Genomic DNA, 16,702 nt, shown 5'->3' with positions numbered 1-16,702 from the left:
GTTATTACAGTTCACAAATCTTGGTTAAGATCGATGCAATTACCCCCTCAGACCAGGGCTGCATAATACAAAGTACTTGAGCTGGTGCAGATCAAATTAGTCTAATTTACTATAAGGAGGTTTCTTTACTGAGATCATGAAAAGAATTGTCATCGAGTTTTGGTTACCAAGAGACTCTGTCTTTTTGCTTAATCTGAATCTACCTATTATTTCACCCAATAAACACGTTAAGTGTAAGATTTAATTTGTGTCAAAATGCTAAAACTTCTCTAATGAGAATAGTAGTATTCACACCCATAATATGTCAACAAAAAATTGATGAAGAATTTTATAAGTAACAAATCCTATTTCGACCGGATTAAAGATGATGTAGATGTAAAATTAAGAAATAGGATTGGAATTTTCAAGATAAGAAAAGTAATTGAGCCAATTCTTATTCATATTGTATTTATTGATCACATTACCACTAACTAGAGATCCAGGTAAAGAAGGGAAGAATAATTAGTTATATTAGAAATGCATGTAATTAACATTACATCATGATTTACATCTATTACAAGCACTACCAAAGTTGAATATTGACAATATTTGTATTACGTATGAATAAAATACTCTATAAAAAAGTTGATGAAGTATTACCCTTTCACGCATAATTTTTTTTAGTACAATCCTTTCATGCGTAATTGAAAGATAATATTTTCAAATAAAAATGATAGGCATGAAAGTAATTTTGCACAATTTTTTTTTACTTATTTTTTTCTCATTATTCACATTTCATCAAAACATATCTCTTATTTAAAAAAAAAAAAATATCTTCCTACTCCCACAATTTCTCTCTTTCTCTCTCCCTTTTGTATTTCCTTCCAACTTCTCTTCTTGTATATGTACTTTTTCTTTTTAAATCTTTTATATTTATACACACGTCTACTGAACGTTGAATATTCCAACCAACCCATTAATATATAAGAAGTTTTGCTCCAATGATGCTTTATCCCCATGTTGAGACTTGAACAGAACAAGGACGAGACCAAAGCCATCGGATCAAGGGATCCGGGTTTTTGAAATTTCATCCAACGATCTACTTGTTTTGACCCCTTAAAAGCTATAATAATTTTTGACCGTTAGTTGAAATATCAAAGGCTCGGATCACTTGATCCGGTGGCCTTGGTGGAAGAGATCCAGAGAGGATCTCTTCTCAACAAGGACCTTGGAGATTTAACTACCACCTTAATGTCGACATATTTTCAGTGTCTGGAACACGGAGTGTTACACCACGTATCATTATATAAGTGGTGTGACTTTTTTAGGAAATTAACAACTTTAATAATGACACATTGTATACCATCTGTTTCAGCGCACAATGAAAAATTTCTCCTCATACCTTATCAACAAAACCCTAATGGCACTCTGTTTGCCATTTATGATGTAACAATCTACCTCAAAGGCTCCAATCACACAATCTCCCAAAGGATGCAACCGTAATTGTGGCCGACAATTTTTATATAGTCCAATTGGGGATGAGAGTATTATTTTAGTATTTGGAGATAATATGATAAAACGACTTAGAGACTTTTAAATTTTTAAGGAAATTGTAATAATGGTTCTTCAATTTTAACGTAATTGGAGTAATGATCATTCAATTAAAAATTCATAACCAATAATCCCTTAATTCTTCAAAACGTGCAGCTATAGTCATTTTCGTCAACTCCGTTAGAACTTCCATCAAGATGAATCACGTGCCACACATGTGAGGCTGAATCAAGGAGCAAATATGAAAGAAAAAAAAAGAGAAAAATTGTAATAATAGTCCCTTAACTTTAACCCAATTAGAGAAATGATCCCTCAACTTTAACCTAATTAGAGCAATTATCCCTCAACTTTAACTTAATTGTAACAATAGTCATTCCAATATGACTCAATTTGACAGAATTCTGACTGAGTTGACGAAAAGAACTATAGCTGCACGTTTTGTTGAATTAAGGGACCAATGAGCATATATTTTTAATTAAGAGACTATTACTCTAATTGAATGAAAGTTGAGGGACTATTATATAATTTTCTCTAAATTTTTGGTTTAAAAAAGTGAGCAAAATAAAAAATAATAACTATTTTCCAGAACGTCAGACAAGGACAGGTAAGAACACCACTCGCTGACGACTTTAGGGTTACCTCATGGCAATGACGTCGTACAACATTTGTTTACGTGGAGGCTCATCTAGCCGTTAGTGGGACGAAAGAAGTTAATCGGGAGACGCATGTCAGGTTGTGTCCCATGTCACACTGTCCGGAGCACAAGAAACTGAATCTGGACCGTCTACGAGAGAGGGATTCGGATAACAACGACCGTAAGATTCAATTTGGATGGTCTGAAATTTTTACTTCTTGAGATCGGATGGTGAGATCGGAGAGGATCATAACTTGTACATCAGGAGCTCCTCTTGACCGATATATAAGGTTACCTCCCATCAATCACTTTGGCCACAGCAAAGCACATACCAGAAACTCTCCAATATACATAATCTAGAGTTGTTCCAAATAGGGAGAGAGCGATGAAGAGTGCGATACCAAATAGGGAGAGAGCGACGGGGGAATTGATCCAAGGGCGTGAACTGGCAAGTCAACTGAGTAAGGTTTTTGAAAATAGGTCATTTGTTGTTGATGGTGATCAGGGGGCATCGGCTGAAGGTATTGTTAATAAGATTTTGGGGTCATTTATGAATACCCTTTTGATTATAAAGGGGATGGAGTCTGATCAGGAGTTTGTTTCTGATCAAATTCAAGGGAATAGTAGTGGTGTTAGTGGTGGTGGTACTGAAATTAGCGGTGGTGGTATTGGTGTTAGTGACGGTGGTGTTGGTGGTGGTGGTGGTGACGGTGCAGATTCATCATCTTGGGATGCTAATCATGATCATGCGGCTGTTAGTAAGTCTGAAGATTATACTGAGGAGGAAATCAGTTGTAAGAGCACTTCAACCTTCAAGGATCGTAGAGGTTCTTACAAGAGAAGGTAATTAGTTATAGGTTCTTTAGATCCGGGTAATTAGTTTTAGGGTTCTCTAATTAAGTACTACCTAGTTACAATTCATCAACATCTGCATTAACATAGTGTTCAAAGTGATTTTTTTTTTCCAGTTAAAGACTCTTTCCATGTATGATTTGATTGTTCAGTCTCAAACATTTGTGTATGAAACGCACAACATTAAAGAGTCCTTTATTTTGGCAATCATACTCATGCGCGTATGAACAACTGTAATTAATTTGTTCACCACAGTTGTTAGATTTATGTTAACGTGTGAACAAGTATAACTATAATTAATTTACTCACAATAGCTGTTAGATTCCGGTGGATAAATATAATTATTTATTTATTTATTCAAGAATGCATAGAATTTCTATTGAGACAAAAAAGTGAAAGACTACCACTTGCTCTCATACATGTTCATGTTTTGCCAATTATGCCAAAATTTGGATGCTTCTGTTGTTCCTTATATATAATGATCTAAATATCCAATACCTATATCCCTCTTACCATGGTAGCATTACCACTTAACCTCAACCTTTCATTTCAAATCAATAGATAGGAATTTTGCCTAATTCGTTAAATTAATATATTAGTTTTAAAGTTCTAACAAAGAGTTGCAACTTCTTGTTCCTTGCAGAAAGACTTCACACTCTTGGATTAGAGACACTCCTGCTTTGACTTACGATGGTCATACATGGAGAAAGTACGGACAAAAAGTTATCCACAATGCCAAGCATTCAAGGTACATACATATAGTAGATTTATCTAGTAAAATTGTTACAACTGCAATAATTAAAGTGGTAATAGTTTCAAGATTGAAGTTGACCATAGTTATATGTGTTGCATATATGCAGAAACTACTTCAGATGCACTCACAAATCCGAGTGCAAAGCAACCAAACACGTGCAACAAATTCAAGATCATCCACCAATGTTTCGGACCACATATTTTGGGAATCACACCTGCAGAGACTACCTCAGCGCTTCGGAATTGGTCTTGGATTCCACAAGTCCTAAAGATTCTTCGAAGTTCATTTGTTTTGACAAGGCCAACTGTTCAACAAACAAAGAAGAGCACCCCTTTTTCTCATCCTTCACTTCATCGATTAAAAATGAAGTGTTCGTCAAAGAAGATATGCCAACAACTGATCATACGGTGAAAAGCAACCACAACCATTCATCACCACGTGATCATCTTGTGTCAAATGATCTGACGGTGTTCGAGTCCTCTTGTCCCATGAGCGGGTTTTCATATGATTATGACAACATGTTTTCAAAGGCTGTCGAGTCTTACTTTGATAATGAAGTTTTGCAATACGGAGATGATGAGTGCGTACTTAGTAGCTAGCTACTCCGTGTAGTAAATTGGATTTTACGTTCAGTGATTTGAAGAAACTTGATGATGAGTGCGTACTCATGTAAACACAGTTATTTTCGAAAAAGAAAAAAAACGAAAAGAAGAAGCAACCTTTTTCTATTTCTTCTTGTGAAGTGATTAATGGAAGCTTAATTATGCTCAACATATACTTTTTTCATATACAATGCATGACAATTCTTAATCAAATTTATCTTCTAATAGAGATCTGATAAAATTTGATACGGTCTATTAATAGAAACAAAATGCACAAAATAAAAAAAAAAGAAAAGAAAAAAAAGAAAAAAAGAACCCCATAGTTTTAGAATTTTCCTTTTATTGTTAATATTTTTTATTGGTAAAAATAAAATTATTATATAAGAAGTGCACAATAAAATCTTTAAAGTGTCAGTAATACAACTCAACTATATATATTTTTTATTGTTTTCAAATCTCAAAATTGTTTGTGGGAGATGCCTTAAATTATCCTTTGTCGTCTAATTAGGCTTTTGGATTACAAAGGTTTATGATAATATTAAAAGAAAATTTTAAAAATAGGATAATGAAAGTAATTTTGGCGTATAGTGAGGCACCTACTTAAGAATGGGTTGGGAATTTTGAGTTTAATTTCCAAAAAGGATTCTTAGAGCATTTTCAATGCAAGACTCAAATTTTGAATCTATATTTTTATATTTGGGTTCTAAAAAGATAGTGAATTTATGTATTGTGGTTTTCTCGTCCCATGTAAAGACTAATTAAGTCTTAAGACTCATTTAGAGTTTTAAGATTTGAGTTTTTGCATTGAAGTAGAAAATATTGGATTCAAAACTTATATTTCAATTTTAACAGTTTGAGTTTGTGCATTAGAGATGATTGACTCAAAACTCAAATCTCATTTTTCTTGAATGAATAACATTTTCTCTAGTGGCATGGGCTCCACGTTGGACTCAAATCTCACATTTTGGGTCTCACTTTGCCTCAAAAGTTCAAAACTCAATATGAGTGGCATTTGAGAGATGCTTTGTATTTGGACCAAAATATAATATTTGAGTCCTTGCATTGGAAATGCTCTTAGTGGGGAAATCTTTTTGGGAGGAACATAGAAGGGCACATGGTGAAAGACTTGTCAGACATGGGTACATCGTCTTGGTGGCGTCTTGTGCTAATAAAATAAAGACATGTGAAAATTTATTTGCGTGCTTTTATGTCATAGCACGTGATGCCATGTAGAATCAATGTCATGTAACTTGTTCTCATGACACATGACATTATTATGTAATTTCACGGAAAGAAGAGAAATAAATCACTCTCTATTTAATATAGATTTCTTAAACGTGAACCGGAAAATTTGAGTTCAGTAAAATAAGTCCAATTATCGAGTGTAATGCATAGATGCGATCATTTTTATTTTTTATAAAATAAGGATCACACTTCTTAAACTCACCGCTATAATAAGAGTGTTAATTGAAATTAACGCGTATAAGCTACTGTTGAATTTTAAATAAAAGCTCTATTATGCTTCTAACAAAAGCAGTAAAAGTAGAAGTATTTTTCACAAAAGCATTTCTAAACTGGTCTCATTTTGAAATTTGTTGATGGTGTTTCCTGGAAAAAAAATCTACCCCAATTCCGATGGACCTTGATAACAACTAAAGCTTAAAGGTGAGTTAGTATAAAATTCCTAATCAAATTAGCGGGCACGGTACTGGATGATCTCTTGTATTGACCAGTTTTTGGCATCATATTACAAACCATATCTTCCAAATAATAAAAAATCAAGTAGCATGCAACCATTCCTCCCTTCTCGTTGACAAGATCAAACTATTATAACTTGATACAAAATTCTGAGCAGTGTGAACCCATACCTGGGGTGACCGGAATTTTCGGCAACAAATGTGCTATTGCGATATCAAAAACTGGTCCAATTTTCTACTCCGTACAGTACAGCATCACAGCTAGCTGTTTTTGGCTTCAGATTCAAGGATCATGAAACTTTGTTAATAGCACATGACTCTGCATGCAAATGCAACCACCATCAATCATTTTACATTGTCAAGGGTTGTTGGAGTTACTTGAAATTGAATTTTGGAGGCTTTTCTTTCTATTTCTTTACCCAGGAAAGGTAACTTTTCATCATTTATCTTTTACATATTTGCTTAACTGCAGAAGAAAAAAGAGGTCACAAAAGGGTTTAGGGTTAGAGTTGTCACAAAAGATACTCACTAATTAGAACTAATAGGTTAACTGCAGCAGAAAAAAGAGGTTACAGAAGGGTTTAGGGTTTAATGATTTCACAAACCATACTAATTAGTATTAATAGGTTAACTGCAGCTGAAGAAAGAGGTCACAAAAGGGTTTAGAAGAAGTTTAATTAGAATCAATGATTTTACATGTGGTCCAATATTTAGTGGATATGATGTTGGATTTCTACTCATGCGTTCTGGGTTCAAAACACTCTCTTTCTTAAATTATTGTAATACTTTCGAATTTTTTTCCTCTCCCTAATAAAGTAAACTTTTTATTAGAAAAAGGTCACAAAAAAGTTTAGGGTTTACAGATTTCACAAAACACAATCATTAATTATAATTAATAGTTCAAATCGCTCTTATGACACAATAAAAAAGTATACTCAATAATGTAAAATTCATTATTTTTTCTACTTGCAAAATTCCACTCTGAAACAGAGGTAACTTACTAAAAACGCAAAACTTAAAAGTTTAAATAACTCTTTATAGACACGAGTTAAGCATTGTCTTTCAAAATTCGTTGACATTTTGAACCGTCCAAATTAGGGTTTATGCTAGACGACTGAAGACCATTGATTAATTGGCCGATCCTACAGTGTGAAGAGGGTCCACTTCATTCAAGAGCAGAATAATCCACTCACATGGGCAAAGGTGTGTAAGCACGAAATCTACTTCCTTTGACAATTAAGGTGTGTAATCAAGACAACTATAAATTTTAAAATTGGCTTCAAGAGCTTTATCTACTTGTCATGGTGTAATTGATTCTTGGTTTGAAATCTTTCTCGATTATCAAGTTAATTAGTTGGTTTTTTTTCCTTAATGAATGAGTTTAAAGTGTAATGTTATAATTGATGAATAAACCATCTATCACACACATGTCTTGACTCCTTTATAGTTAAGTGGCAACAAATAGTGTGAACAATCTCTTGACTCTTTAGTATGTTACTATGAAACCCATTTCAAGATTAGTGTCGATGCTAAACACATGTTTTTATTTCATTGGCTCTTTGTTATGTTGACCAATTAGCGTAGCATTGGCATAATTTTGTTTAAATTCTTTAAATGAAACAAGATTTTATTATTATTTATTTATGTGAGATGGATGTAATAAATGTGCCCCAGGGCACCCTTTTAATAATGGATGTGAGATCTAACCATATTAATATGAGTAATGCTAAAGAGATCACATGTTTATTCCAAATTCTTGTACTATTTTTTGTGGAAGTGATATGTACAAACAATATTCAACCAGATAAATTCATTAATTAACGTGACATATACATATCACTTGTCATGTCAGATGACACAAAAAAATGATCTCCCAAGCATTTTATCTTTAATGTGGTACAAGAAGCGATAATGATATTGCTATTGACGAACTCGAACAAGTACCAAGGGTACTACACCGCTACATTTTCCAGTGACCAATACATTAATTTTAGAGATAATTTGTACAAAAATTTATAAAGAATAAATTCCTACACGACTTCTACAAGTGGACATGAATTTTTGATTTTTTGCTAGAGACAGAGAGTTTCTTATCCAACAGGATCCTCTCCGGATCTTCTTTGTGAGGATCTTGGGGATCCGTGAATCGTGTTCATTTATCATACATGGTGTGATCAATTTTTGTCAGGTACTATTTGTGTATAATTTTAAATAAAAAAATTTAAAATGATTTTTGACTGCACGATGTACGATGAACGAACACGATTTACAGATTCCCGGGATCCTCACAAAGAGGATCCGGCGAGGATCTGGATTCATTTCTTACACTTGTGAAATTAGTAACATATAACAAACTAGGCATGTTTTGTGTGGGAGGGAAGTTGAGGTTCCACCATAAAATTAAATGGCAATATGGGGAGTAACACAACTACTTATAAGCACATGCAATGTCCCTTGGTTCCCTGATGTGGGATTCATACTCTCAACACGCCCCCTCAGCTGTGGTGAATTTTCAAGCCAAATATGTGGACAACACAAACTGAAAGAAGTGGAGCAGGTGTGGTCGTTGGTCTTTACATGAGGGACAACCTAATCTGATACCATGAAGAAGTTGAGATTCCACCATAAAACCAATTGATAATATATGGAGTAACTCAATTACTTATAATTACATACAATGTCCTTTATTTTCTCGATTTGGAATTAATACATTCAATAGGGGGAAGAAAAAAAATCAGGCATGTTACCGATTTCTTACACCCAAAAGTTGAACTATTGAACATTTGAAGTCAGTCAATGACTTAATGGTCAAGACTCATGAGTGTAAGAGTAAATTACATAGAACGAGTTCATTACCATGGGCGTTAGATCTAATAATGTATTTTCATGCAGAGAAAAACTTGCACATAACAATACTTGGTTGGACAAAAAATCTAGGGAAATACCCAGCAATATGACATTTTCTTAATCTTGGGACATAAATAAGATTTTTTGAATATGCACATGCCATGCACAACAATTGAACATAAATAGGATTTTTTCTACACCTGGAAATGAATCAATTGCCCACGTATATAAATGGTTTATTTATTCTCATTTTTTTATTTCTTTCTCTACTCTCTCTCCCTCTCTTTCTTTTCTCTCACTTTCTCCGTCATGCACTCTCTCTCTCGTTCTCATTGTGCACACACGGTGCACAATAATCCCGACCAATACCGTCCAAAACGAAGCCACCACCAATTTCATCTCATCCTCACGAGTTCAAAACATCTAGCCTTGTCATGAATCTTATCCACAATCGTTGGGATCAAAACTTAAGCAAGCTACGAATTGTTCGGCCGTTTTCCGGCAACATGGCAAACAATCGAGGCTCGAGACCACCAACACTGGACTCTTATCGAGGGTGGGAACAAAGCCTAGTCATTAACTGCCGGTGCACTCACAGTGTCTGCTGGGAACAAAGCCCACTCTTTCTCTCTCTTTCTCTCTCTATGAACATCATGGGCAGGAAGGGTCAACACCACCAAAACAAGAAAATCCATTTGTTGTTTGCTCTATTCCTTCCAGTATTTGCAAATTAGTGGGATTAAAGAAGTGAGCTTTTTCATATTTGGAAAATGGGAAAATAAACCTAGAAGATGTATGAAGTAATAGTGAAACAAAATTTAATCAATTTCTCCCTATTCTATATCATGGGATTCCCTACCTTGTTTGAATGTTGTGATGGTGTTTACTAAAGATTGGCAAAAAATTGGTGTTTTGTTGGATGAATATTTTAGGATATGCTCATTGTATGTACACGACACACACACATATGCTCACATATCTGAGCCAACCCAAAAACCCAGAACTCACAGCTCTATTTTCGAAATCAGCAAAATAACATCATCACTTGTGATGTCACCACCATATACACTATATGCACACCACATGTATATCATAGGTATAGTACATGCACAAAACTGGAGATTGGGCAAAAAGCTGTTTTTCGTATTAATAAAAGAAACTTTAACAACAATAATAGTACAAATGATAGGTTGAAAAGTCTTGTTACGTATATCAACCTCCACTTAACCGTGCACATGGAAAACATGATACTCATTGACATTATTTCATAGAATGCATGACCCTTAATGTTCTCTAAGCTTTTTATTAATTTTATTTTTCGCCGAGGCCAACTAGGTTGTGGTCATACTCACTAAATTCTAAGACCCAACATACGTGCGTCATAACTAGTAGACATTCCCACTTCTCATATTAAGTTCTAGCCATGCACACCACATGCACATTACGAAAAAAATTTCACAAATTTATGCAATTGAACACTTGAACCAGAAATTGTTCCATCCTAGTTTTGTAGCACGTCAAAAAGTAAAGTTTATTCCACAACCCATAGGCCCCAACATGAAATACAAACCCTAATTTAACTTTTAAGTGTTAATTCATCTTACACAAACCATTTATTCCATAAATCATTGATGTAGAAATTTGAAACTAAACACCCTACCTTACTATGCCTGCCGAAGCTTCAGTCGCCAGAAACAAGGAACTTTTAGGCCAAAACAGAAAATATGCTACAAAACCCATCTCACTCCTCTCACCTCTTTCTCGCATCACTTTTATCAAAATCAGAGGTATGAGGTCAACCCAAAACCTAGCTCACTTTTCTCACCTCTCTTTGGACTTCCCTCTCTTTGAAATCTGAGCTCAACCCAGAAAACCAGAGCTCATAGAGCTTTCTCCACAGCCTTCTCTTCCAAAAGAAAAAAAGTGATGCAATGGGCTGATGATTTTTAGTATGTGCGGGGAATTTTGTGCATGGTGTGTATGACCGGTTTGTCCTATTTCTGTCTCAAGATTAAAAAAATGTCATATTTCTAAGTATTTTCCAAAAATCTATGTGACGGTGAACCCATTCCATATAAAACCTTCTTCACGAGTAAATCCATCTGGGTTGAAAATACACGTGGTTGCATTGCCTTGATCTCAAACATTTGTCTAAAATCCTCACTTGAGTAGTGCTCTAGCTATTATTCTATTTTTATTGTTTATTCTTTTCATAAACGAAACCTATTAATTTGTTTGCAATTACAAGTTCACAAATCTTGCTTAAGATCGATGAAATTACCCTTAAGACCAGGGCCGTATAATTCAAAGCACTTGAACATTTGAGCTGGTGCAGATCAAATTAGTCTAATTTACTAGAAGAAGGGTTCTCTACTGAGATCATGAAAACAATTGTAATCGAGTTTTGTTAACAATAACTTGTCTTTTTGCTTACAAGTTAATTTCAAGATGAAATCTAAATCTATAGTTGAGTCAATTAAAAATCATGGGCATTAACTAAATTTTGCACAAAAAAAAAAGTTTTTTTTTTTCTTTACTCACCCACATTCATCAAAGCATCTCTCTAATTTGAAGAAAAAAGTCTCTCTCCCCACTGCCATGTTTTCTCTCTTTCTTCCTCTCTTTGACATTTCTCTCTAACTTCTCTCTCTTACATATATATATATATATATATTTTTTTTTTTTTTTTCTTTTCAAATCTTTTATGTATATACACTCATAGCACGTGGACTTTTGAATATTCCAACCAAACTCATTTATGCTTCATGAAAAATTATAACAATATTGTAATACAATGATGCTAATCATAATATATAAAAGGTTATATATAACTATCACATGATCACATTTACAATGTGAAATTCAACTAGTACCTTAATGTCGTCTTATCAACAAAACCCTAATGCCGCTCTCTTCGCCATTTATAACGTAATAATCTACCTCAAAGGCTCAAATCACACAATCTCCTTGAGGATGCAATCGTCATTTTGGCCAACAATTTTTATATGATCCAATTGGGATGAGAGTATTATTTCAGAATTTGTATAAGATAACTTGATATAACGACTTGAGACTCTTAAATTTTTGGTTTAAAAAAAGTGAGCAAAATAGAAAATGATTAAAATTTTCCAGAAGGTCAGACAAGGACACGTAAGGAACCACTGGCTGACGACATCAGGGTTACCTCATGCAATGACGTCGTACAACATTTGTAGCATTACGTGGAGGCTCATCCAGCCGTTAGTGGGAAGAAACAAGTTAATCGCGTGGAGTCTGTAAGATTGTGTCCCGAATGTGAGCGAGGAGCCCAAAGACCTAAATAAGGACCGCTTAAGAGAGAGATTCAAGCTCTAATTGTTTAAAGTAAAATAGTAAAATAGATTAATGAGAACCGCATGATTTAATTTTCGGGGTCTAGATTTCGTGTTATATGGGCTCTGCATGGTGAGTTTCGGAGAGGATCCCAACTTGTAACATAAGGACCTCCTCTTGACGGATATAAAAGGATACCTCCCATCTATCTCTTTGACTGCAGCTAAGCACGCACCAGAAACTCTCCAACATATACATAAACCGGAGCTGATCCAAATAGGTAGAGAGCGATGGAGAGTGTGCTATCGAATAGGGAGAGAGCGATGGCAGAGTTGATCCAAGGGCGTGAACTGGCAAGTCAACTTAGTCGGATTTTTGAAAATAGGTCATTTATTGTTGATGGTGCTGAGGGGGGATCGGCTGAAGGTATTGTTAATAAGATTTTGTGGTCATTTGTGAATAGCCTTTTGATTATAAATGGGAAGGAGTCTGATCAAGAGTTTGTTTCTGATCAAATTCAAGGGAATAGTAGTGGTGGTGGTGGTGTAAGTGACGGTGGTAGTGGTGGTGGCGCCGGTGCAGATTCATCATCTTGGGATGCTAATCATGATCATGCGGCGCCTGCTATTACGTCTGAAGGTTATACTGAGGAGCAGATCAGTTGTAAGAGCACTTCAACCTTCAAGGATCGTAGAGGTTCTTACAAGAGAAGGTAATTAGTTATATTTCTCTAATCTTTAGTTAATTAGTACCTAGGTAAATTCAACATCTGCATTAATATATTGTTCAAAGTGATAAAGTTCTTTCCATGTATGATTAATTGATAATTCAATATCGGACATTTGTGTATGAAACTTACAATGCTAAAGAGTTTTACTTTGGCAATCATCCGATGACATGATATGAACAACTATAATTAATTTATTCAAAGTAGTTGTTAGATTTATGTAAATGTGTGAACAACTATAGTTATAATTCATTTATTCACAACACCTGTTAGATTCATGTGTACGAATATAATTTTATTTTATTTATTCAATAATGCACAGAAATTATATTGAGAGAAAAGAGTGAAGATTACCACTTGCTCATATGCTCATGTTATGCCATATTCTGACAAAAAATTGGATGCTTCTGGTGTTCCTTATATGTAATGATCAAAATATCCAATTCCTAAAATCCCCTTTATACCATGGCAATGCAATTCCTATATCCCTCTTACCATGGTAGCAATGCCAGTTAACCTTAACCTTTCATTTCAAATCGATAGATGGGAATTTTGACTAATTCAATGAATTTATAAATTAATTTTAAAGTTCTAACAAGGAGTTGCAACTTCTTGATTTCTTACAGAAAGACTTTACAAAACTCTTGGACTAGAGACACTCCTGCTTTGACTTACGATGGTCATGCATGGAGAAAGTACGGACAGAAATTTATTCGCAATGCCAAGCATTCAAGGTACACACATATATGAGATTTATCTAGTAAAATTGTTACAAACTGCTATAATTAAAGTGGTAATTGGTTCAAGTTTGAAGTTGACCGTAGTTATGTGTTGTATATATGCAGAAACTACTTCAGATGCACTCACAAATTGGAGTGCAAAGCAACCAAACACGTGCAACAAATTCAAGATCATCCACCACTGTTTCGGACCACATATTTTGGGAATCACACCTGCAAAGACTACCTTAACGCTTCGGAATTGGTCTTGAATTCCGCAAGTCCTAGAGATTCTTCAGAGTTCATTTGTTTTTACAACGCCAACTGTTTGACAAACAAACAAGAGCACCCTTTTTTCTCATCCTTCACTTCATCATTGTTTAAAAAAGAAGCGTTCGTTAAAGAAGATATGCCAACAACTGATCATATGGTGAAAAGTGACCACAACCATTCATCACCGTGTGATCATCTTGTGTCGAATGATCTGACAGCGTTTGAGTCTTCTGGTCTCATGAGCGAGTTCTCATCAAGCATCGATCAGTATGATTACAACGAGGAGTTTTCAAGGATTATCGAGTCTTACTTCGAGAATGAAGTTTCACAATACGGATTTTAAATTTTAAATTGGATTTAGGAAAATCATATGTATGTTCAGTTTATTTGAAGAAACTTGTTGCTTTCTCGGGGTATAAAAATCATGTAAACACTGTTATTTTCGGAAAAAAATAAAAGGAGAAAAAGAAGCAACCTTTTTCTCTGTCTTCTTGTTAAGTGATTCTCAACATATATCAACTACAATGAAATATTTGAGAATTGGAGAGAAAATGAAGAAGAGAAGAAACCAGTGAGAAAATGAAGAGCTAGAGAGACAGTATAGAGAGAGAAATAAGACTTGTAATGCCGCCACACCTATACCCATCACCACTATTGACACTTCTATTGTCACAATTAACTACTACCACCACCTCAACCGCCATTGCCACCCACACAACTCCCACCACAATCACCATCTCTACCCCTGCATCTACCATCTTAAAAATTTACAATGAACACAATATGGACTCAACGTATTGATCGTGGAGTCCCTGGACTTTGAATCGTCGTTGTCTCCCATAGTGAAGGATCAGTGATTGAAGGCAAGGATGAGCAACCCTTGAAAGCTTCAACCACAATGGAAAACGATGAGAAAGAAGAGATTCAGGTAAGCAAGAAAGCCTGCTCTGATATCATCATAAAAAGAAGATTTTTTTGAATAATTGATTGTATTCATTCGAATGATGTTATACACAAGTGTTGTTATTCTTACCCTACTGTTTTATTTTTCTACTAAGTTTTTAATTACAAGTTTATTCATTTATAAAATAACCGATAAGAATTTTAAAAGATATATAATAATAATAATAATAGGTTGGGCACGAAAAGGTAACAAGAGCCTTAGAATTGTGAAAGGAATGGATAGTATGTAAGCCGAATTCACAAAAAGACATAAAGGACAAGGATATATGGAATTCTCTAATGAAAAAGTGTAGATGCCCTTTCCAATTAAAGAGTAAGAAGTTAGCAACCGATGATGATTGAATATTAATTGTAGTTATTTAAGAGTTGAATATCAGAGTGTGCGATGAAAAAGATTACAAAATAGAATATTACTAAACAAACGAGTATGCCAAAACGGCTACAAAATCCCAATAGACTTGTTATACTATAGAGTTACAAAGTACCATATATATATAAAACTAACTTAACCCTAACAGGCAAGGAAACAAAACCCTAATACTAACGGGCTCAGCCCAAAATACCACATTAAAATAAATCTAAATAATAATATTTTCCAACATCTCCCGTCAAACTCATGGTGGTACACGACATGGGTTTGCCAAAGTAGACGTGGATGCAACACTCCAAATTCTAGTGCTAGTGCCAGTGCCAATGCCAATGCCAATGCCAATACCAGTGCAAACTGCGAACTTCCGAACAAAACTTGAACAAAAAAACAAAAAATCCAACTTTCGTAACGTCACTCGAGTGGTCACCAGTCCAAGCACGTGAGCGATTGTTGCGGTGGGAACAACAGACAAGCCTAACAAAGGCTCAACAGTAGCTTCAATCTACAATCCCAACAAAAGGGCCTTCAAACAAACCATAACAGCCCAACATATCGTGGGCTCCAAACACTTTTATTTTATTTTATCTGTTTTCTACTTTTCTTCTTCTTCCTGGGATGGCAACGCAAAAACAAAGTTTTGATGCAGACAGATGCGGGTACGAAGATGCAGATTCAAAGGGGTGCGGGTGCGGGGGTTTCAGGGCTTATGCACACGACAACGAGGGACGACGGGTTGCGGAAGCGCGTCAAGCTGCAGGTGCAGTGGTGCAGGTACGAAATCGTGAGTACAGGGTGCGGGGTGGCGAAGTGGTGTGGCGATGAAGTGCGGATCAAAGCGGCGGCGAATCAGCGGACTTGGGTTGTGGTTGCTTTACAGGTCGCCAAGTGGGTCTATCGGGGTTGATCAGGTTGCAGGCGGTTCGTGCAACAAAGCTTCAGTTTTTTTTTTTTTTTTTTTCCTCAAACTACAAAACCCTAACCTAGGGCACAACGAAAAACCAAATCACAACGAAGAAGATGACAAGACAAACAAATTAGCTACCAAGAACAGATTTAACCCCGGAAGATCAAACCTACTAAGTTGAATATCAGAGTCTGCGACAAACAAAATTACAAAATAGAATATTATTAAACAAATAAAAATACCGAAACGGCTACAGAATCCCAAGAGACTACATTGTGAATTATTTGTTATACTATAGAGTTACAAAGTACCATATATATATATATAGAAAACTAAACAACAACCCTAATAGGCAAGGAAACGAAACCTTAATTCTAATAGGCTAAGCCCAAAATACCACATTAAAATAAATCTAAATAATAATATTTTCCAACATTAAGTGCATAATCACATAGTCGCATATCATTTGGAAGGTCATTTATTTCCTGGTAGACTATCGTCATAGGAGAATTTGTTGT

General features: G+C 35.1%; 2 protein-coding genes across 3 annotated transcripts; both read left to right on the top strand.

The window, feature by feature from the left end:
- The first annotated feature begins 2,464 nt into the window (after window positions 1-2,464).
- LOC137723731 (putative WRKY transcription factor 54) lies at window positions 2,465-4,541 on the top strand. Its single transcript, XM_068462925.2, has 3 exons — window positions 2,465-3,007; window positions 3,660-3,764; window positions 3,877-4,541. Exons 1-3 carry the CDS (start codon window positions 2,550-2,552, stop codon window positions 4,367-4,369), a joined length of 1,056 nt encoding a protein of 351 aa, XP_068319026.2. The 5' UTR covers window positions 2,465-2,549; the 3' UTR covers window positions 4,370-4,541.
- A 7,774-nt stretch (window positions 4,542-12,315) lies between these two features.
- Window positions 12,316-14,445, top strand: LOC137721802 (putative WRKY transcription factor 70). Of its 2 annotated transcripts, XM_088692829.1 has the most exons (4): window positions 12,316-12,654; window positions 12,751-12,940; window positions 13,582-13,689; window positions 13,801-14,445. In XM_088692829.1, the coding sequence occupies exons 1-4, from the start codon at window positions 12,519-12,521 to the stop codon at window positions 14,288-14,290; spliced, it is 924 nt and encodes a 307-aa protein (XP_088548955.1). In that variant the 5' UTR covers window positions 12,316-12,518; the 3' UTR covers window positions 14,291-14,445. The 2 variants fall into 2 exon arrangements, with proteins under 2 accessions (XP_088548955.1, XP_068316915.2); XM_068460814.2 differs by having other exon boundaries at window positions 12,316-12,940.
- Window positions 14,446-16,702: the final 2,257 nt, after the last annotated feature.

Source organism: Pyrus communis, chromosome 4 (assembly GCF_041283825.1).
Source record: "Pyrus communis isolate YQ-2024b chromosome 4, ASM4128382v1, whole genome shotgun sequence".
In the NCBI taxonomy this organism is placed as follows: Eukaryota; Viridiplantae; Streptophyta; class Magnoliopsida; order Rosales; family Rosaceae; genus Pyrus; species Pyrus communis.
This window is presented reverse-complemented; position numbering and strand designations above follow the sequence as displayed.